Source organism: Cricetulus griseus (genome assembly GCF_003668045.3).
Source record: "Cricetulus griseus strain 17A/GY chromosome 1 unlocalized genomic scaffold, alternate assembly CriGri-PICRH-1.0 chr1_0, whole genome shotgun sequence".
NCBI lineage: Eukaryota > Metazoa > Chordata > Mammalia > Rodentia > Cricetidae > Cricetulus > Cricetulus griseus.
In genome coordinates, this window is record NW_023276806.1 from 165,155,618 (window position 1) to 165,178,691 (window position 23,074).

The 23,074-nt window shown below is 39.1% G+C and overlaps 1 protein-coding gene across 1 annotated transcript; it reads right to left on the minus strand.

The window, feature by feature from the left end:
- Positions 1 to 15,076: 15,076 nt before the first annotated feature.
- Positions 15,077 to 15,283, minus strand: LOC107977902 (zinc finger protein 431-like). The gene has a single exon (XM_027394164.1). The coding sequence runs from the start codon at positions 15,281 to 15,283 to the stop codon at positions 15,077 to 15,079; it is 207 nt and encodes a 68-aa protein (XP_027249965.1).
- Between the last annotated feature and the right edge of the window lie 7,791 nt (positions 15,284 to 23,074).

A 23,074-nucleotide genomic window follows, 5' to 3' on the forward strand; every position in this document is an offset into this window, starting at 1 on the left:
ATTATTGATCTATCTATCTATCTATCTATCTATCTATCTATCTATCTATCTATCTATATGCCAATTGAAACTCAAATATATGATGAATCCAAGGTGTTTCAGTGAGTGCTCACCTGTGCATGTAAATTTGATTTCATCTTTAGTAAGTAGTAAAGTTATATGCTTCCCCCCCCAAAAAAATAAGTGACACACTGGAAGACAAATGTCACACAATTTCAATTTTATGTGTAACCTAGAAATGATGAAATTATGGGAACAGAGAGCAGAATTGTGGCTATTAAGCTTCAATGTGGGTCTTTTAACAATGGGGAAACGATTTGTTTAAGGATATAAAACTGCAGTTGGACAAGAGGCATGGACTCTGTGAAGTCTTGAGGTCTACTGAGAGCATGATAAATATGGTTGATAACAATATGCTATATTTTAAAAGTTGTGAGATAGTATACTTTAAGTGTTCTCAAAACAAAAATGATGAATATGTGTGATATAACATGTTAATTGGTTTAATTTAGCCATGCCATTATGAATATACTGTATTCTGTATCATAATTGTTCATGACTTTATTTATGAGCTAAATAAATGAATGGATAAAAAAAGATCCATCTGTACCACTCTTGGGCATATAAACCAAGGATGTTCCATGCTACCATAAAGACACTTGCTCAACCATGTTCATTACAGTTCTTTTCATAATAGCTGGAAACTGGAAACAGCCTTGATGCCCTTCAACAGAAGAATAAAGAAATGTGGCACATTTACACAATGGATTATTACTCAATCATTAAAAATGAAATAATAAAATTCTCAGCTAAGTGGATGTATCTTGAAAAAAATCATCTTGAGTGAGGCAACGGAGACCCTGAATGACAAATATTGTATGTATTCACTTACATGTGGATGCTATCTATTAAGTCAATAATAACCAAGCTATGTTCCATAAAACCACAGAGGGCAGATACAGAGTAAGGGACTGGTGTGGAGGGAGATGTTTCTCCTTAGGAATGGTAAATAGAATAGATAGTTATGGATGGACAAGTCGGGGAGACTGGAACAGGACAATCAAATAGGGACAGTGAGAGAGGAGAGGGGTAACGATGGGAATATGGGGAGGGACAGCTAACCGAAGAGCTATTTGAAGGGACATATATTAACCTAATATCGTAGAAGTTTCCTGAAATATATACATATATGAAGGTGACCTAAATAAAGCTGCTAAATAATGGGGGAGACAGCCCCAAGTGATATCTCTTGTCATCAAATGAATCTTCCAGTACCGGGAATGGGTTATTTTAATTAGTTGAGTTCCTGTCCAAAGGGACTCCAAGCTACAAAGTTCTTATAGCTTGCTTATCAGTGACTGAACTCTCAAACAACCTGGGAAATTCCAAGGCTATTGATTGCTCTCCACACTGATGGTGAGGATGGTGAGACTTGGATAGCTGAAGGTCATACCTACACAACTCATTGAATAGAGAAGTCAGGCTGGTGCCTACCTAGAATATTCATCCCTACCAACTAGTGTCCATGGTACTGGAGGTACTTTGCTCATTATCAAAGGAGAAAGGTAAACACCAACCCAATGACAAACTCTTTGATCTACAGTGGTGTCCTACCTGCATGATAAGCTTGTGCAATAGTTACATAAAGCTTGTGGGAGTCCAACCAATACCTTACTGGAGTTAAGACACACTCCATGAGATGGAACCCATACCCAACACTTCTTAGGTAGCCAAGAATCTGAGACTAGATAGGCCATAGATATAGAAATAAAACAAATGCTACTGTTCTGTTAAACAATGAGTCCTAATGACATTCTTCTATACTCACCTCATAGATTATTGTCTTGCTCAGAGAAGCTTCTCCCTGCAGCAGATGAAAACAAATACAGAGACCCACAGCCAGACAACATTCGGAGAGTAAGAGACCTTGGAACACTCATCTGTTAAATCCCTCCATCAAATCCCTCCCTTACGGAGGTAAAAAGAGCACAAGAGAAAGAGGGGATGGAAGGCATCAAGCAAAGAAGGCCATCTAAACACAGTACAACCAATGCACATATGAGCTCACAGAGACCATGGCAACATGTACAGGATCCGCATGGGTCTGCATCAGATACGGTCCCAATGCTGAGGGGTGAAGCGGACACAAGCCTCCATCTCTAAATAAGAATCTATCTCCTTGGACTGGAGAGAAGACTCAGAGGTTAAAAGCACCGACTGCTCTTCCAGAGGTCCTGAGTTCAATTCCCAGCAACCACATGGTGGCTCACAACCATCCGTTATGAGATTTGGTGCCCTCTTCTGGTGTGCAGATATATATGGAAGCAGAATGTTGTATACACAATAAATAAATAAATTCTTAACAACAACAAAAAAGAATCTATCTCCAATGGATAGCCACTTGCAAATGAAAAATATTTTTCTTCAGGGAAGTCTCACTGGGCGTAAAATCCACCCTTAAAGGCAGAGCCCATGCATATAGCAGCAGATGGCTAACACAAAATGAACTCAGTGCCATCTTTGGGGGCTCTTTGTCTCAGAATGTCAGGACTTTTTACTTATTTTTTTATTTTACCTTACAGGTCATTTGCATATATATGATGGCTTCCAGTTTTGTGTTTTTATGGAAGCCCTGTGTGTATCTATGCATCTGTCTGTGGTTTTGTTTATTTGTTTTATGTGTGTGCTTTTTCTTTGTTCTGTTTTATCCTATTATGATTGTTTTTGTTTTATCTTATTTTACTATTAATCTTTAGATACCTGTTTGTTTTCTAAGGAGTGACAGAAAGAGTGTGGATACAGATGGGAGGGGAGGTGGGGAGGAACTCAGAGGAGTTGGGAGAGGGAAAACTGTAATCAGAACATACTGTTTGAAACCAATCTATTTGCAATAAAAGAAAAAGGAAAGAACCAAGGAAGAAAAAGAATAAGAAAAAATGAAGTTTTATAAACTAAATAAGAGATGTCGATGTGGACTGGGAAGGCAGGAGTGGAGCCATAATAAAGGGTGATGGGGTCCCAGATGCTGGAGAAGCAGAAGTCTGTTCATAACAGGGCTTGCAGGACTGCTAAAGGACTCTACTCATAGTGCAAGAAAAAAACAAGTATACAGAAATGGAAAGAGAGAACTACCCAGTATGGGGGTAAAGGAGATCAGGAATTCCATTTGGTACATGCTAAATTTGAGATGAATATTGTATAAGATTACACTTTGTATGTACATCTTACTCTCGTGCGTGCTATTAGGATGAATCTCTTTGAAAAACAATGAGTTTCAGTATTTGTATGGCATTTGCTCAAGTTACAATCTTTTAGTTACGACATCACTGGGTTGATCTTTAAACAGGGTCAAATGCCACCTGCACCACCAGAGGATTTCACAACTTTTCATTTGTTTCAGTCCAACAGTTTTCCTATGTACTGGAGTATATGATCACTGAATCCTGCAATCAAATTCTTTGGCTCTCTTGAGCCATAAACTTTGATTTCTAGTTGTGTCTCCAGTTCCTCTTTTGTCATTACTCTTTCATGTTTCCTTAAGTAATTGGAAAATACTGCTTGGAGGCATTATTCCATTGCAACAGAAAGGACAGGTGATTACTCCTATCACTGTGCATATTACATGGAGCAACAGAGTCTCAGAACCAGAAAAGCTCAAAAGGGTGCATTGTTACGGTTCTGTAGCAGGGTGATCCTTCCTGTGTTTCTTTCATTAGTCATGGTTCTTTTTAAGCTGAGCATCTTCAGGCTTGTAAATTTCCATTCACTTCATGGAAAACATCACTTGTTTTTCAGGATTTTAAAGGACAAAGACTCAGCTTTCGAGTGTTACTTCTCATAATTTACTCGGAAACCCCTTGAGAAGCTAACCCTTGATGTAGCTAGGTAACTTGTTCATTTATTGAAGCTTGATAATCTGTGGGCATCTTGACAACTTTTCTTACAAGAAAAAAGTTGACTCTGTCACTTGTGGAAATCAGAGTTGAGGAGCTCATTTTAAAAAATCTTACAGATCTGTGATGTGGCACAGAGGAATGAATACTCTTAAGGCGAAATTTGGTAGGTGACTAAAGGAATTTTTTAAAAATAGGAACAAGAAAGGCAGGAGAGAAGAACAACAAAGGAAAGATGGAGAGGAAAATGGAGAAGATTCAGAAGTGCAAAGGAAAGTGAGGAAAAGAAAGTAAAAAAATATGAATAGGAAGCCAAATTTTTGTTATGTGCTGACTGGGCTCTTTTCATGAGTGCCTGAACAAGAAGATCATAGATGTGCCATTGTCTCTTAGTTATATGGGCTGTGTGGGCCAGGCCTTGCAGCTGGGATATTCAGGATACTAAACTTTCACCTTATGAACGATCATTTCTTCTATCCAGCAATAGGAAGGGGTTTAGGGATGCTGTCCACCCCTTTCTCATCCTCCTGTGTAAAAGATGCTCATGTTTCAGATAGAGCACAGAAAGGGTAGAGAGCATGGAAAGTGGCTACACTGGAAACCAGGCACATTTTATACCATAAAAACCAAGTGGCATTTATCTAAAATACTGTTATTTGAGCTCTATATAACCTCATGTGCATTTTTAGTAGTTTCATTACTAGCCAGAATTGGCAAATTCTATAACCATCACTGGCAAAAGAACTGGATGCTTTCTGGGAGAAGGCTGATAGGCGCGTTATTGGTCCTGTGTCTTCCTGAGTCACTGTTCACTTCTTCACTCTGTGAACCTGTATAGGTAAAGAGAATGTTACATTTTCTGTGACTTACTTTTCCGGGTAGAAAGTTCTTAGATGGATGTTTTCTTTTGTTGGTCAGAATCATAAGGTAATGCTTTAAATTATTGGCATTTTTTTTCTGTCTGTCAGTCATCCATCTGTCCATCCATCCTTCCCTCCATCCAGCTATCTATCCTTTCTTTTTTTGCAATTTTTTCATTTTATAAAGGCCTATGTTTTTGACACCCCAAGCTTTCTTAGATCTGCCCCTTCTTTGTTTTCTCTACTGACAAAACAAGGAAGTTTGCCTCTTCCCTTCCAGTATAAAACATTACATTCTAGTTCAAACTTCCTTGAGAAAGCAAGGGTTCTTATGCAGCAAGAAAGAAAATGTAACCCCACATAAGAGGATTATTTTGTTTTCAATGGGTTCATAAGACAACACATACCTAATACATACATGCATACCCTACATACATACATATATACATACATTTAACTTGGAAACACTCCTTATAATCTTCAAGAAAGAATGAAGGAAGAGGAGTTCCTGAAAACATTATAGGTGATGCCTGTGATTGATGCTCATCAGTCTTGTGAGGGACACTTGCTCTTTGACAGTTAGGAATTTTTTCAGATGACATTCCACATCAAATGTGTAGTTAGGAATCAATCTCATGTTTACTGATTCCAAAACCTGCGGCCGCTCTTCTTTCATTTCTTGTGCTCTGCCTTTGTGCTCCACAGGTATCATTTTTTATTCAAATCTTCACCCCTAAGGAGAAGTGAAGATAATTCCATTTGAACTCCTGATCCTCCCGCCTCTGTCTCCTTCAGTAAATCCTATTGGTGTGCACCACCACAACCGGCGATGATTCCATTTGAATAGGTGAGAAATTGATTGGAAAACTAAGTGTGGTCTTTTAGTAAAGGAAGCTTTTGTTGTCTCTCATTGTGAATTGTACAGGAAAAATGTGTGAGAAATATACTCGTAAGGACACTGCCTTTGGAAATTCTGTGAGCATGAAGGCTAAATGTGATGAATGTATGTGGAAGTGACTGCAGTAAACAATTGTTTTTTTCTTTGTCTGAGCATTATCTTTTGTAGCTGACAAAGGAAAGCCCCAGCTAAGTATCACTTAAGCCAACTGTCATCTTTAACATTTTCTGAGATGGCACCATGAACAACACCAACTAAGTAGTAATTTGAATATAGATAAAATATTGAACAAGTGTATAGTTTGTGAAGGCTTAAAAGTTATTAACTATAATTACTTCATTTCCTCATGTATTCACTGTGTTTATGTTTTACACCGTGGTTAGGTACAAACACGGGCAAGGTAGTAGTTTTTGTATCGAAGGAATGTGTGTATTTTGTGACAGAGTGGTATGAGAATTGCTAGTTATAAAACAAGATGGTAACAGCCGTTTTAAAAGTGAACATAGGAGTTACAGAATGCATGGAAAGTAATATAAATGGTCAGAGTGGAGATTTTACAAAGACATGACATTGAAGATGAAATTGAAAGACAAAGTATTTTCACTGATGGATCCAACAGTTTTCTGGGATTCAGGGCCATTCTTACAGATTCACAGGCAAACCAAACATGGAATGTTTAGAGTGTCTTGGGAAGTGTGTGTCTAGAACATTGGATGAGATGCAGAGTGAACAATTAACACTGACTTTTCATGCCCTCTTGAAAAGTTTAATTACTACCTTTTAGGAAATGAGGAAAAGGAGTGTTTTCTACAAGCAGTGTCCTTATTACACATGTTTCAGCAAGATAGTATTTGACAGTGTAGAACAAAAAATAACAGGAGGATCAGTTCATTGTGTATATTATTACTTCTTACTATTGCTCTTTCCCTTTGCATTTGGAAACCATTGGCGTTCAACTTCCAGTGATTTTCATAGACCTTGAAAAGTTTCCAGGAGCAAGGCACAGTGCTTATGGTGTCTGGGCAGTAGCTGTCTTGCTTTTCAGGCCTGTCCTGCCTCATGTTATTTGCAGTCTAGAATACCTTCTTTCCCTAGGAAGGTTTTTTTTTTTCCCTTCCCTATTCTTTATTCAAGGTAATTAGCCACATGTCTGCCATTCTCCCTTTTCTTCTCTCACACCTGTATGGAAGCATTAAGGACTGACCTGTGCCCTTCCACATTGATATGTCGAAATTCTAGCTCCCAGTACCTCAGAAAGTTTTGAGATAGGCTTTAAAAGGAGGTAACTAAGGTTTAGCAAGGCCATTATGTTGCCTGTAGTCCAATATGACTAGTGTCCTGATTAAAGCAAATGAAAAAGGGCACATGTGTAGAGTCCTTGTGAAGGCACAGAAATAGGATAGAGTCACCTTCCAGACAAGGAAGGAGGTGCCCAGAAGAATAGAACCCTCAGTCTCTAGAACTTGAAGATACACTACTACTGCTGTTAAAATCACCCATTCTGTGGTACTGGCAAGAGGGCCACAGCAAAATGATATGGATGATTACGAGTGAAGAAGTCAAGATCACTTACATATTAATGATTTGGATACATGTGGGGCATACATATGTGCTGCTGAGAGCTGGCGGAATATATGCCCTTGAACTTGATAGCAAGATCCACTTATATTGTGTGTTGAGATGGTGGTTCTGTGGGAGCTGTAAGTGATAGGGAATAGTCAAGAGAAATGAAATGAAGGGAAGGAGCTCTTTCTTGAGTACTCTTGGGAGAAAAACAAAAGGAGAATTACCCTGACCATTACTTTAAGTTAAGCATGTTTTCATCTTTGCTTAAGACTGCTGGACTGGGTCAGAAATACCAGATTGAAAAGCATGTCAAATGCTTTCAGACTTTTATAATTAACAGAAAGAAATATTCTCGTTTTATTTAGAATGGAATCAAATTTAATACTTGGTGACAGAAAATACTAGAGATGAAAGCAGATTTGATAACACAAATAAAACCTTTCCCCTGCTCTTATCATCAGATGTGCATGTGTATTCAAAACAACGCTGCCTGTTTCTAGTGAGTAAGAGAAATGAAGCAAAAAGAACACACATTACATTGCTTTTGTCTGGGTTCTAGCTTCCTTTCTGTTGCTGTGATGAAACACTCCTACCAAAAGTGGCTTAGGGGAGGATGGGGCTTATTTGGTCCATCATCAGGGAAATCATGGCTGGAAATCTAGCAAGAACTTGAAGCAGAGGCCTTGGAGGAATGCTGCTTCCTGTCTTGCTCACAGATCCAAGCTTAGCTTACTTTTGTATGTAACAAAGAGACTACCTGCTTAGGATGGTGCCACCCGCAGTGGGCTGAACTCTCCAATACCAATGAGCAATCAAGACAATCCCCTACAGACAATCCCATAGCCCAGTGTGATCTAGGCAATCTCTGAGTTGAGACTCCCTTGTCAGGTGACTCTAGCCTGTGCTAAGTTGACAATGAAAGCTAACTAAGATAACATGGTTCCAATGGCCTCAACAGTTTCAGGATCTTTCTAAGTTGCAGTGTTTCTTTCATGTATAATTTGCTTGAAGAGTGCATGGTTCTCAGTTTCTAGGTTTAAAAGATTCAAGTCAAATGGCTTTGCACAAAAGGGCAGGGCTGAGATCATTATTAGGAAGAAAATACTTAAGTTTGGACTAAGTGCATTGTGGCCTTGAGTTTGATCTGAATGGCTGTCATCTATCTGGCTATGTGCTCAGGGCATGAGTTAAGGATGAATTCATTCCCTGGATACGTCAATGAAAGCCATGAAAAGTATGCCCTTTTGGGTATCTGTTTGGAGCATATAGGAAGTATGGATGCTTATTTTAAAATATAAATGGCTGATAATACTTCACTAACTGAAGTGACTGAAACAGCATGCATGTTATCTTGTCAGCCTTGTGCCTACAGGCACCTCACTTTTTTTTTTCCTGCCTCTATATTCAGTCTTGTGTATTGGCTTTTAGTTGACCCCTGTTCCCCATCATAGGTCAGCAGGTGTGCTGATGGAGGAGAGTATTTAAAGATGAATATGATAATTAGCTGAGCAAGAGGTCTGACATCTGTAACCCCAGTACTTGTGAGACTGAGGCAAGAGACTCTAAATGAGCTTCATGCCAACCTGGGCTACATAGTGAGATACAGAGTGGCCTGGCCTACATAGTAAGACCTTATCTGGAAGAAGACAAAAACAAAAACTAAAACATGGATCTGGAAAATTTTTCATCTTTCACTCTTACTCTAATTTGAGAAGAACATTTTCACCCGAGGAAAACTTTCTGTTCCCTTTTATATTGTCCTCATTTCTTCTTTCCCAAACCATCTTGATTATATATATGACTATGATGTCAAATGCTACAAAGCACATTTAGCCTAATATCTGGAGCCATTACTGCTCATCTGGTTAATATAGATTAGTCAGAATGTATGTGTTCATTTTCTTTCCAGGCCATTTCCAATCTCATAGCTTATTGCACCATATGTTCCAATTGAGCCACTGCAGCAGAAGAAACATGGGACTCCTTCTTCATTTGCATCGGCCTCAGAAAAGATCTTGAGTTTTATGGTTTTGCTTGACTTAGAGTCACTGGTGAGGCCTGTGCTCATTTCCATCCTAGAAACCAGTTATTTTACAAGAACGGCAAACTGCTGGGAGAGTTTGTAACTGTTGGGAGAGAACATTTTGGAAAAGCATAAGCATTTGCTGGAATGCAGCTCCATGTAAGGACAAATTCTGTAACTCTTTTGATGCAGAGGCATATTCAGGCAAATAGGTGTTGTATTAGGTCATCATAATTATTGGAGGAAAATTACTTTTTTTTTTTTTTTTTTTTTCCAAGGAAGATGAGCTGGTGGCATGGTCCTCATCCTACAGTTCAGTCTCATACATTTGGGCTGAGCTGCCGGCTGGTAACCTCTACTGGATACTGAAGGCATATCTAAGACTTACTCATAATTTATCTCTGAGTTTAGAAACCTGGGCTGAATTTGTTGTAGAGTATTCAGGGAAGGAAAAAAGAAAACATTTTATTGACCTTTCATATGTCAGGCTCTGTGCAAGTGGCTTCTTTTCTCTTGCATGAGTTACCTAGCCTCACAACAATGAACTATTTTTAGGTTTGGGCTATACACTGTGTTTTATGTAGGCCAAACTGGTGGTATCACATGGCACACTTAACATTATTCATGTTTTTGATGATGAAAATGTACCAATGCACACTGAACATTTTTCTTATCGCCCTTTATTTCCCTTAGCCCTAACCCACCCAAGCATTCTACTGCAACATATAAAGAAGTGATTCTCAAACATCTAGAAGGGCTTGAAATGAAATTGATCACTGTATTCCCAATCTCAGAACTTCTGAACTAACAGGTATTTTTTTTTTTTAGAGAAAATAGTATATATTTTCTTATATTTAAACTATTTGTTTTCATTATTTTTGAAATGTGAAGTAAATTCTTTTTTCAGATTTTTTTATTTGAATTAAAAACAAGATTGTTTTACATGACAATCCCAGTTCCTTCTCCCTCCCCTCCTCCCCTACCACTACAACTAAAACCCTACCTATCACATATCCTTTCTCTCTTCTTCCCCTGACTCAACCTTCCTGCTCCTGCATCCTTCCTCTTCTTCCCTTCTCATTCTCTAGCTCCCTCCTCCTCTTCCCATGCTCTCAATTTGCTCAGGGGATCTTGACCCTTTTCCCTTCTCCAGGGGACCATGTATGTCTCTCTTAGGGTCCTCCTTGTTTATTACCTTCTCTGGCAGTGTGGATTGTAGGCTGGTAATCCTTTACTCTATGTCTAAAACCCACATATGAGTGAGTACATATTATGTTTGTCTTTTTGTGATTGGGTTACCTAGCTCAGAAGGTTTCTTCTAGTTCCATTCATTTTCCTGCAGTTTTCAAGATTCCATTTTTTTTTTCCCGCTGGGTAGTACTCCATTGGGTAAATGTACCACATTTTCTCTATCAGTTCCTTGGTTGACTGGCATCTAGGCTGCTTCCCATTTCTGGCTATTACAAATAGTGCTGCTATGAACATCATTGAACAGATGTCCTTGTTGTATGAATGTGCTTCTTTTGGGTGCATGCCTAAGAGTGGATTTGCTGGATCTTGTGGTGGACTGATTCCCATTTTTTTGAGGAGTTGCCATACTGATTTCCAAAGTGACTGTACAAGTTGGCACTCCCACCAGCAGTGGAGGAGTGTTCCCCTTTCTCCACATCCTCTCCAGCATAAACTGTCATTGGTGTTTTTGATTTTGGCCATTCTGACAGGAGTAAGATGTATCTCAGAGTGGTTTTGATTTGCATTTCCCTGATGACTAAGGATGTTGAACACTTTCTCATGTGTCTTTCAGCCATTTTAGATTTCTCTATTGAGAAATGTCTATTTAGTTCTGTACCCTACTTTTTAATTGGGTTGTTTGGTGTTTTGGAGACTAGTTTCTTGAGTTCTTTGTATACTTTGGAGATCAGCCCTCTGTCAGATGTGGGGTTGGTTAATATCTTTTCCCAGTCTGTGGGCTGCCGTTTTGTCTTGCTGACTATGTCCTTTGCCTTACAGAAGCTTCTCAGTTTCAGGAGGTCCCATTCATCAATTGTTGATCTCAGTGTCTGTGCTACTGGTGTGGTGTTCAGGAAGCAGTCTCCTGTGCCAATTAATTCAAGGGTATTTCCCACTTTGTCTTCTAATAGGGTTAGTGTGGCTGGGTTTATGTTGAGGTTTTGATCCATTTTGACTTAAGTTTTGTGCATGGCCATAGGCTTGGGTCTGTCTGTAGCCTTCTACATGTCTGCACCCAATTACACCAGCACCATTTGTTGAAGATGTTCTCTTTGTTCCAGTGTACAAATTTGGATTGTTTGTCAAAAATCAGGTGTTCATAGGTGTATGGGTTAATATCAGGGTTTTCAATTCTATTCCATTGGTCTACCAGTCTATTTTTGTGCCAATACCAAGCTGTTTTCAGGACTATTGCTCTGTAACAGAGCTTGAAGTCAATCATGGTGATGCTCCAGAAGTTCCTTTATTGTATAGGGATGTTTTAGCTATCCTGGGTCTTTTGTTTCTCCATATAAAGTTGAGAATTGTTCTTTCAAGGTCTGTGAAGAATTGTGTTGGGATTTTGATGGGGATTGCATTGAATCTGTAGATTGCTTTTGGCAAGATTGCCATTTTTACTATGTTGATCCTACCTATCCAAGAGCATGGGAGATCTTTCCATTTTCTGGTATCTTCTTTAATTTCTTTCTTTAGAGAGTCAAAATTCTTATGGTACAGGTCTTTCACTTTTTTAGTTAGTGTTACCCCAAGGTATTTTATGTTGTTTGTGGCAATTGTAAAGGGTGATGCTTCTCTGATTTCTTTCTCCACCAATGTGTCATTGGTATATAGTAGGGCTACAGATTTTTTTTGAGTTAATCTTGTATCCTGCCACTTTGCTGAAGGTGTTTATCAGCTGTAGGAGTTCCCTAGTAGAGTTTTTTGGGTCACTTATGTAGACTATCATATCATCTTCAAATAGTGAGAGTTTTAATTCTTCCTTTCTGATTTGTATTCCCTTGATCTCCTGTTGTTGTCTTATTGCTCTAGCTAGAACTTCAAGGACAATATTGAAGAGGTATGGAGAGAGTGGACAGCCTTGTCTTGTCCCTGATTTTAGAGGAATTGCATTGGGTTTCTCTCCATTTAATTTATATTGGCTGTTGGCTTGCTGTATACTGCTTTTATTATGTTGAGGTATGTTCCTGTTATCCCTGATTTCTCCAAGACCTTTATCATGAAGGGGTGTTGGATTTTGTCAAAGGCTTTTTTTGGCATCTGGTGAGATGATCATGTATTTTTTCCCTCAGTCTGTTTATATGGTGGATTACATTGATGGATTTTCATATGTGGAATCATCTTTGCATCCCTGGGATGAAGCCTACTTGATCAGGATGGATGATTTCTCTGATGTGTTCTTGGATTCAATTTGCCAGTATTTTATTGAGAATTTTTCTTCAATGTTCATGAGAGACATTGGTCTGTAGTTCTCTTTCTTAGTTGTGTCTTTGTGTGGCTTGGGTATCAAGGTTATTGAAGCCTCATAAAAAGAGATTGGCAATGACCCTTCTGCTTCTATTGTGTGGAATAGTTTGAGGAGAATTGGTATTAGCTGTACCTTGAATTTCTGGTAGAATTCTGCATGGAAGCCATCTGGCCCTGGGCTTTCTTGGTTGGGAGATTTCTGATGACTGCTTCTATTTCATTACTGGTTATAGGTCTATTTAAGTATCTCTTCTTGATTTAATTTTGGTAAGTGAAATCTGTCCAGAAAATTGTCCATTTCCTTTAGATTTTTGAATTTTGAGGAATATAGGTTTTCAAAGTATGACCTGATGATTCTCTGGATTTCCTCTGTGTCTGTTCTTATGTCCCCCTTTTCATTCCTGATTTTATCAATTTGCATGTTCACTCTCTGCTGTTGGTAAGTTTGGATAAAGGTTTGTCTATCTTGTTGATTTTCTCGAAGAACCAACTCTTCCTTATATTGATTCTTTGTATTGTTCTCCTAGTTTCCATTTTATTGATTTCAGCCCTCAATTTGATTATTTCCTGGCGTCTGCTCCTCCGGGGTGTATTGGCTTCTTTGTTTTCTAAAGCTTTCAGTTGTGCTGTTAATTCTCTAGTGTGATTATTCCCCTGTTTTTTCATGTGGGTACTTAGCGCTATGAACTTTCCTCTTAGCACTGCTTTCAAAATGTCCATTAGGTTTGGGTATGTTGTGTCCACATTCTCATTGATTTCTAGGAAATCTTTAATTTCTTTTTTTTATTTCTTCCTCGACCCAGGAATTGTGCAATTTGGTGTTACTTAATTTCCATGAGTTTGTAGGTTTTCTGCAATTCATGTTGTTGTTGAATTCTAACTTTAAAGCATGGTGGTCTGATAAGATACAGGGGGTTATTTCAATTTTTTTGTACCTGTTGAGGTTTGTTATGTTGCCAAGTATGTGGTTGATTTTAGAGAAGGTTCCATGTGGCTCTGAGAAGAAGGTAAATTGTTTTGTATTTCGATGGAGTGTTCTATAGATATTTGTTAAGTCCAATTGGGCCATAACTTCCATTAGTTCCTTTGTTTCTTTGTTAAGTTTCTGTCTGGTGTTCCTGTCCAGTGGTGAGAGTGGGGTGTTGAAATCTCCCACTATAAGTGTGTGCGGTTTTATGTGTGATTTGAGTTTTAGTAAAGTTTCTTTTACAAACGTGGATGCCTTTGTATTTGGGGCATAAATGTTCAGAATTGAGACTTCAGACTGATGGATTTCTCCTGTGATGAGTAGGAAGTGACCTCCTTCATCTCTTTTGATTGATTTTAGTTTAAAGTCCAATTTATTGGATATTAGGATTGCTACCCCTGATTGTTTCTTGGGTCCATTTGATTGGAAAATCTTTCCCCAATCTTTAATTCTTAGGTACTATCTGTCTTTGAAGTTGAGGTGTGTTTCTTGTATGCAGCAGAAGGAAGGATTCTGTCTTCTTATCCATTCTGCTAATTTGTGTCTTTTTATAGGGGAGTTAAGACCATTAATGTGGATGGATATTAATGACCACTGATTGTTCATTTTTGTTTGTTTTTGATTTGGTGATGGTGTCGAGATTATGTGTGGGATTCTATCCCTTTTTCCTTTTGGCTGTTGGTAAAGTGGGATTATCTATTGCCTATATTTTTCTGGTTGTAGTTAACTTCCTTGGGTTGCAGATTTCCTTCTAGAAGTTTCTGTAGGACTGGATTGGTGGATTTGTATTGTTCGAATCTGGTTTTGTCATGGAATATCTTGTTTTCTCTCTATATATTGATTGAAAGCTTTGCTGGATATAGTAGTCTGGGCTGGCATCCATGGTCTCTAATTGTAGGTAGAATATCTCTCCAGGACCTTCTGGCTTTCATAGTTTCCATGGAAAAGTCAGTTGTAATTCTGATAGGTTTGCCTTTATAAGTTACTTGATCTTTTTCCTTTGCTGTTCTTAATATTTTCTCTTTGTTCCATATGTTTGGTGTTGTGATTATTATGTGGCAAGGAGACCTTTTTTTTTTTTGGTTCAGTCTATTTGGTGTTCTGTAGGTTTCTTGTATTTTCATTGGCATGTCTTTAAGTTGGGAAAGTTTTCTTCTCTGATTTTGTTGAATATATTTTCTGCACCTTTGAGTTGGATTTCTTCACCTTCTTCTATACCTATTTGGCCACATGTACCAGGACAAATGCAAGTATTCATACATTCCAGTGCTCATAGGGCTTTTCTTCAGTGTGAGTTTGTTGATGTCATTCCAATGAAGTTGGAAAGCAAGTCAATTTTAAACTTGTATCACATTAAACAAATCTATTCAAAGTGTGGACTACTAAATATGTTTCCTATCTTCTAATTGTCCTTCTATGTCTTCTAGAACTTTGACAAAGTTCTTCAATATTATGCTCTTCCCATCTGTAGCCTATGTCAGTGAGGTTACTGTAGGTGTCCAGCATCACATTTTTGTAGAGATTTTTTTGCCAATTATTCAGCAAAGCCCACTCTTCCTGAGTAAATTTGATGAGCACATAATCATAGGTGACTGCAACCATTCTATGGCTTCTGTGCTCATCCATTCTCCCCTCACAATCCCCTACATCAGCACTTACAGCACAGCAATCAATTCACTGGAGCCCATTGTTCTGTGTGACACACCACACATTTCACCAAGCCTTCAGCATGGCTCCAGGAAATCAACAGGTATTTACTATAACATAATTTATGAATTTCTAAGAAATACTCAGTGATGCTGTTATTGACCAAGACACCTCACCTTTCGAGCCACTGGGGAACAGGGGTAATGTGTCCATGAACAAACATTTAGGAATATTTTTCTTTCTTTTTCAAAGTCTGAAGCCACACCAAAAACAACTAGATTTCCTTTAAAAGTTTTGTCAGACCTGATATTGTGTCCACTGATGCTTGGTTTATAGGTTCTTATCTGTAATAAGTTAGAAAGTTATCACTTTAATTTTTAAAGATCTCAAAAATCTGTCCACTTAAATAATCATACTGCCAGAATAAGCATTCTACTGGACATATATTCATGAACATTTGAAGTTTAAAGCATTGGAATTGAGGGATGGATGAAGACAAAATATGGTGGACAGACCATATACAGGATAATGCAATGGAGATTTGCACATCCAGTTTGAGCTTATGTTAAAAATTCTCCCTTAAGATCTTCACACTTCTAGGAGCTAAGAAAATGCACTGAGAAAAACCAACCCTGTACTATCATTTCTACTTTATAGATAAGGAAATGTATTCAGATTAGGAAATTGGCTCTGCCCTTGGCAGGTTTGCAGATGAGCTTGGTCCTACTGTTGGGAGAGAAGGCTAGGAAGAGATGACACACCACACATTTCAATTTAGTACAGGTGGGGTTCTATCATTCCTTTAATTTCTTTCTTTCACCCACATTGCTAAAAACAGGGCATTTGAAGTAAGTGTAAAACTTAACTTTGGTTAAACAATTATAAAACCTCTGCATGAGCAATCCCCATAGTCAGAACAAGAACCAGCTCCTCTGATTGTTGTCTGTTGCACTCTGATACATGCAACACAACACAATTTTAATTCACAGACTAAACAGCATCTTTTCTCTTTTGTAATCGACACTTTTAGTAATCTGAGACGTCTGCTTTTTTTTCTTACTTTCCCATGTCCTTGTAGTTATCTCTTCTCCTTCCTCTATTATCTCTCTGTTTCCTTTGTTCCTGCATTTATCTCATTAATTTTCTTTTTGGCCCAATTTGCTTTAATCCACCCAATTCCTTTCTTTATGTATTTTTTTTTAATTCAATGGATGTGAGATATGTCTTAACCTATCAGGACTTTCCCAGAAGCTTTAGTGGGCTTTGCCTTGAATGGGAAGTGATAGCAACTGTTTATGCTAAACCAAAAGAGCTCCCAGGAAATACCAAAGAGATATTATTGATTTTTAGAATTTACAAAGAACAAAAGAGCTAGGGAAATTTCTTAGTAGACAATTATGTTTAAGAAAAATATTAGACAGATTATAATGGCCATTCTTCATTTCTAAGAAGAGTCAACTTTTACATAATTGGAGAGGCAGAAAAACTGAGCTACTGAACACAGACTTTAAATTGTACACCAGCCTTGTCTTATGCCACCTGCACAAATAATGTCTCTACAATTAACACTGGCTTTCTCACCTACCAAAAGGGTAGCATTAATACTTCCCTGTAAGGGTATTATAAGGATGAAATGAAGAATGGGCCTCAAATGTCTGTTGTTATTACTGTCCTCCAACCTACAACAGCCACAGCAGCTCATTTAAACAGGACAGGGGACATTGAATTCATGGAGCTTGGAATCTATTATAAGAGACAGACTCAAACAAATATTCATACAGAAAACAGACTCTAATGAAGGCAATGATGGAAAATATAGTAGATAATGCAATGTGGTAGAGGAAGTTCATTGTGCTATGAAAATAGATAATAGGAGCCTAACCTAGTCTGCAGTTAGAGGTGGTCATGTGTGACTTTTCTCATTTAAGTTGAGGTGCCTGCGATTAACTGGGTAATAGGTGGGGGAAAGAGAATTCGTACAGAGAAGGCATCAGAGAAGTAAGCAAAACTCAGCACATCTGAGGAACTCCGGAAAGTCCAGGAACACCAGAGGTTAATATACCAAAAGAAGAGGAGCCTGCGGTATAGTGGCAGAGGTTGCCTGGAGCGGAACCGCTGTGCATATTGGGTACTGCAGTAAAGTTCTTGTCTTTGTTGTCAAAGCATTTCAAAGGCTTTGAAAGAGCTTAAACCAGGAAACGGCTTTCCTCTTGAATCTGCTGGGTTAGAGCAAACTGGGGAAATGCAACGCTAGAAGTGGGTTCTCTGCTGGGGGCTCCTAGAGGTGTCCAGATGTGGGAGGTGGTGTCTTGAGTTATGGTGGTGGGAAGCAGTGGGAACACTGCTGTAAGATATGTAACAGAATCGTAGGTTTTATGAATCCCTGACGAGGTATAAGGTGCAAAGATGGTGAAGACCTGTGTGAATTTGCAAGACTCTGTTGAGAGTAGGTTTGTGGTCCTGCCTTTCCCCCAGGAGAATCAGATTTGAAAGGGCAGCTTGTTTGTTCTGGCTTGGATATGTTATACCAAGTTTTGGATAAGATGGTTCGGTGGACAATTCAGTGCAGAGATAGAAACTGGGCAAAAAAAGATAAGACTTGACACTTTTAGAGGATATTTGAGACCACAGGAATAAATGAGATCCTTAGGATGGCAGATGTGCACAAAAATATGTACACTAGACTGATAATGTACCAAGTTGTCTGGGTTATCTTGTCTACCTGACACAGCCTAGAGTCATCTGAAAGGAGAGCCTCAATTGAGGAGTCACCTAAGAATTTAGATTGGCATATAGCATCTCTGGGGGTGATTGTCTTGTTTATTAATTGCTACAGGAGGGCCCGGCCAACTGTGGGTGGTACTATTCCTAGGCAGGTGTCCCTGAACATCATAAAAATCTAACTGAGTATCGGCTGGCCTGTAGGCCAGGTACAAACAGCTTCCTCCACCTTCCCGTTGTATATCTTTGGCTGTGATGTGTATTCCCTGGTATGAACTAGGGCTGTAATGAAGGCAAACTCCATATTGAGTTTCTTTGTATGGAATTGCAAGCAGGCATGTCTTGAAGCTCCTGGCCTGAATTCCCTCAATGACGGACCATGACCTAGGATTGTAAGCCAAATATACCTGCTCCTCCCTGAAGAGGCTTTCAGTCAGAGTATTTGTGACAGCAACAGAAATGAGAGTATAACATCCATGTTTATTCAGTGTGTGCAAGATGATCGGGGTGAAGGAGGGGCTGTATGATGGGCAGTGTGCAGGAAAGAATGTATCTTTATTGATAGAACATTTAAAGCTATAGCTTCCAAGTTGACCCAGAAACCCTTGGGTAGGGTGTTATTTTCTCTTCTTTTCACTATGAAAAAATACTTGAGATAAGCCAGGCAATGGTGGTGCTCACCTTTAATCCTAGCACCTGGGAGACAGAGGCAGGTGGATCTCTGTGAGCTTGAAGCCAGTCTGGTCTACAGAGCTAGTTCCAGGACAGCTAGGGCTATTACACAAGAAACCAATAAATAAATAAATAAATAAATAAATAAACATACTTGAGATAACAAATTTCTAATGAAAGATTTCTCTTGGTTCATGATTTCAGGTTTCATTGATAGTTACCTGGTTAGGGCAATAAGTCATAGTGGGGTACATGGTAGAGGAGGTTACTCATCTCATGCTAAATAGGAAGCAATGAAAAAGGAAGGAACGAAGGTAGGAAGGAAGGAAGGAAGGAAGGAAGGAAAGGTCAGGTACTAATACCACCTTCTAGGGCATATGACTAGAGATCTAACATTCCCTCTACCGACTTCCTAATGTTTCTGTCACCTCTCAACAGCCCCATAGGTTTCTAAGTCAGAGCATGGTAGGACCAGCGCTTAGGCAGTGTTGGCTTTCATATAACTTGAGGCCAGGGAGCCATAGTCTGTTCCTACTTTTCTTCCCCGGCATTCTCTCACCTTTGTCACATAAATATCTGCATAATGTTAAAATAAAATTCCCATAACAAATTTTAAAACTAGGAAAATAGAGAAATGGTAATGCTTAAATATAGCTAGTAATTAGTGTTTATAGCTAGGGAACTGTATTTTTTAATTGGTTGCAATTGAAGAACATATTGGTTAGATTTTTATGTAGGTTCTGATTCCCATTTGCAGACTGAGTAGCAAATTCTATTCTTGTACTTCATGAATGTTTAATTATGATCATGGTTTTTCCCACATTATCATCTTGCCTGTGACAAGTGGTAATAAAAAGGACAAATAGCAAGTGGAGCAACTTCCTCAGTCACTCACCTACTTGTTCCATCTAGCTGAGGAAAGATAATGCAGTATTAACAAAGTGGCTGTTGGGACTAATCTATCTGGGCTTAGGTCCAAGCTCTGCCTTTTTGAGGACCTATGCTGAAGAAGGTCATTTCAATTCTCATACCTGTATTTCTATTTTTATAAAAATGCCTGTAGATGCAATATTTATGCCATAGAATTTTGCAAGTATCAAATGGCTTAATACATCTACAGCACATAAGACTAAGTCTGGCATGAGGGAAGTGTTGTATATAATATTAGTATATATGGTGACCAAGATATGAGTTATGTGGCTTGGACTTCTAGAAGTTTATTGTGTAGATTTTGGACAAGGAGATGGTTGAATGGAAGTGGGATAAACCATGTGAACACACAGGAGGGCAGGTGAAAGGTTTCCAGCCATGTCTAATTTTAGGCTGAAACATCAGGGCATTGCAGTATAGGAAATCTACATGCCTGTGCAGTCTTCGGTGTAACCTTGTATGGTTTGCACCTACAACATCCACCACAAGTTCACACTTCTCATAATTCATCCATAGCTAGCTGCCCTGTCTGGGGACCTGGAAGATGTGGTGTGTCTAGCTGGCAGGAGTCACCAGGGATGGGTCTTTGAAGATGCTTCTCAACCCTGGCTTCTGCTTGTCTCCCTGCTTCACAATCTGTGTGGTATGAACAGCTTTCACCATGCACTCTTCTCCATCATGCCTTCCCTGCCACGATGGACTGAAACCCTCTGAAACTGTGAACCTAAACAAGCATTTCTTCCCTTAGGTTGCTTCTAGTAAGTAGTACGGTCACAGTGACACAACAGTAACAACCAATTTATAACAAGAACATGTTTGCCTATCAATTTACATTAGTCGATGTAATCATGAGTTAAACCAGTGAATTTTTGAAATCTATGTTTTGGAGCATTTCACTGAGCCATTTATTGCGGGTTCAGCCCCATGAAAATGAGATATTTCCAATCTTGAAGACTATAGTTTGTTGTGACTTCTTTTAATGTTTTATTATTCAATAAAGCCTGGGAGTCAAATATTAGGGAAGAATCCTGATCCATGGATCCATGGAGCTACAGAGCAAAGATCACTTCACCCTCTTTTCACCTTTCTGATTGGAAAGACCATGCATCTTTTTAGTCCCGTTTTTCTCTTTGTCCTTCTATCTCCTCTGAGTCAGCCAGAAAACTCTATGGTTCACTCCATAAGCTGTCTCAGATTGAAAACACAAACAAATATTTCACAACAATAGTTCAGTGGATTTTTGATACAAACATATGTAAAAATTGATGTTGGAAGAATTGAAGGACTTCCCTAAAGAAAGTGGTGCTACAAATTATTTTGATATGAAGCCAGTCTCTGAATCATGTATGGCTTTTAGTCTTTTCATCATAAAGTATTCCTGAGGGGGCTGGAGAAATGGCTCAGTGGTTAAGAGCACTGACTGTTCTTTCCAGAGGACCTGGGTTCAGTTTCCAGCATTCACATGACAGCTTAAATCTGTCTGAAACTCTAGTTCCAGGGAGTCTGATACCTTCACCCCAATGCACATAAAATAAATGTTGAATAAATTATTTTTTAAAGTGTCCCTGGAACTAGGTGCAGCCATTTGCTTCTGATATAGACTGTACCTGCCTGGAAAAAACTGTTGGAACATTGCATGCTTTGACATGAAAAACTGCAAACCACTGAGATTACGCAGGTGAAGAACACAGGAGTCTCTGGAAATGGCTCCTCTGCCGGCACACCACTCCCATTCAGGTAGTATACTTTTTTTCCCCTTGAATTCCTTATTCAGAGAGTTTCTCTTGGTCAGGATGCCAAGGCCATTCATGGGACATATAGAGGGCAGGTTGGGAAATGTCTGCCCTAGTGAATAGGTGACTGAAGTCAACCTAGGGTTCAGAGCCAAAGATAATAATCCAGAGTGGAAAAAGCAAGCTAAGGTAGCAGGCAGTTGGGGCAGGTTAAAGTTAGTCGTAGGTGGTTAGGCCTTAGAAATCTGGAAATCTACTGTAATGAGAAGGAGTCAATTCAAGGGCACCGAGGTCAATGAGTCAGAGTCAAGATATGGCCACAGGGAATAGGGGAATCAAAAGTGGGTGAAATCTTGCAGGTGGCACAGGGGACACACCTGTATCAGGGAAATTTGATCTCTGGTTATGCTTCCTGTTCCTGCTTCTGAGGTTTCCCTTAGCTAAGGCTTGGCAGGAGATACTATAGCAGGGCAGCAGGACCACACACAGGTGAGAACCAGCAATGTGTTCACTGGGCTGAAGTGAGGCAGGCTGGTGGGACAGGAAGGTTAGCATGGTGCCCAGTGAGTCAACTGAGGAAGATCTTAGAGATGGCAACAAAGCCCCTTAGGCACAGAGCAGCCCCAGAAATGGATACGCAGATAGAGATGAGCATTTTCCAAAAATCCTATGTCTGCTTCATAAGGCTCGTTTTCCTCATTTTTATAGACTCAAATAGCAAGCAGCTCTCACTAAGGAGAGAAGGGAAAAGTAAACCAGTGTCCTGTCCAGTGACTCAGACACTCACATGCTCACACTGTTTCTGTAAAGGGAGAAGGGAGGCCCATGGCAGTCGTAAGATTCAAGGAGCCATGAAACCTACAAGACTGGGTATCTCAGTAAGATCCAAGACTCACAAGGCAATTACCAGAGGCTATATAGTCTGAAAACAATTGCTATGGAAGAGAAGGTTTTTTTTTTTTTTTTTTTTTTTTTTTTGATGGGGCTGGCTGTAAGTTGAGGAGAGAGCTCCAGAGATGCAGCCTTCTTAGGTGAACAGCCACAGAGGTGGGCTTTTCAGTGATGTCACTGCCTTTAAGTCAACCATGCTCCTGAAGGAAGTCCAATAAATTAATGGATTCACCAAGCTAGCTTTTGGTGCATTGGTTCTTTGGTTTATCATCAGTGTCCTCTCTGGTGTGAATGTTACATATCCTAAAAATAAAGTCACGCAACAACGATTTGAGAAAAAAACAACAACAACAAAAAAAACAAACCCCAGCTAATCTTGACATTTGCATCTAAGAAGAGAGGGTAATAAACACTTCCATATATCAGAAGTATAAGAGGGAAATTCAAGGAAGGAAGGAAAGAAGGAAGGAAGGAATGAAGGAATTGAATGAATATAAGAACTTCTAATGTTAATCAGTATTTCAGAGATACAGTATATGCTTCTCTCCCTTTCCTAGTCTAGATCAGAGTAGTAAAAGGTTAAAATGAAAATTCTGGATTGGCTTGAAATTCTGAGAGCAGAGAGATAGGTACACCTGTGGCTTCCATATAATCACACATGGAAGTGTATGTACACCAACACCCCCAAACATGAACATGCTTATATACAAGCCTCTTTCCAATCATCCTTCCCCATTAAGCACAACACACACACACACACACACACACACACACACACACACACACACAACCATCCTCT

Coding starts and splice junctions, on each gene's coding strand:
- LOC107977902 (XM_027394164.1), bottom strand. CDS start 15,283: ATGGTTGCAGTCACCTATGATTATGTGCTCATCAAATTTACTCAGGAA.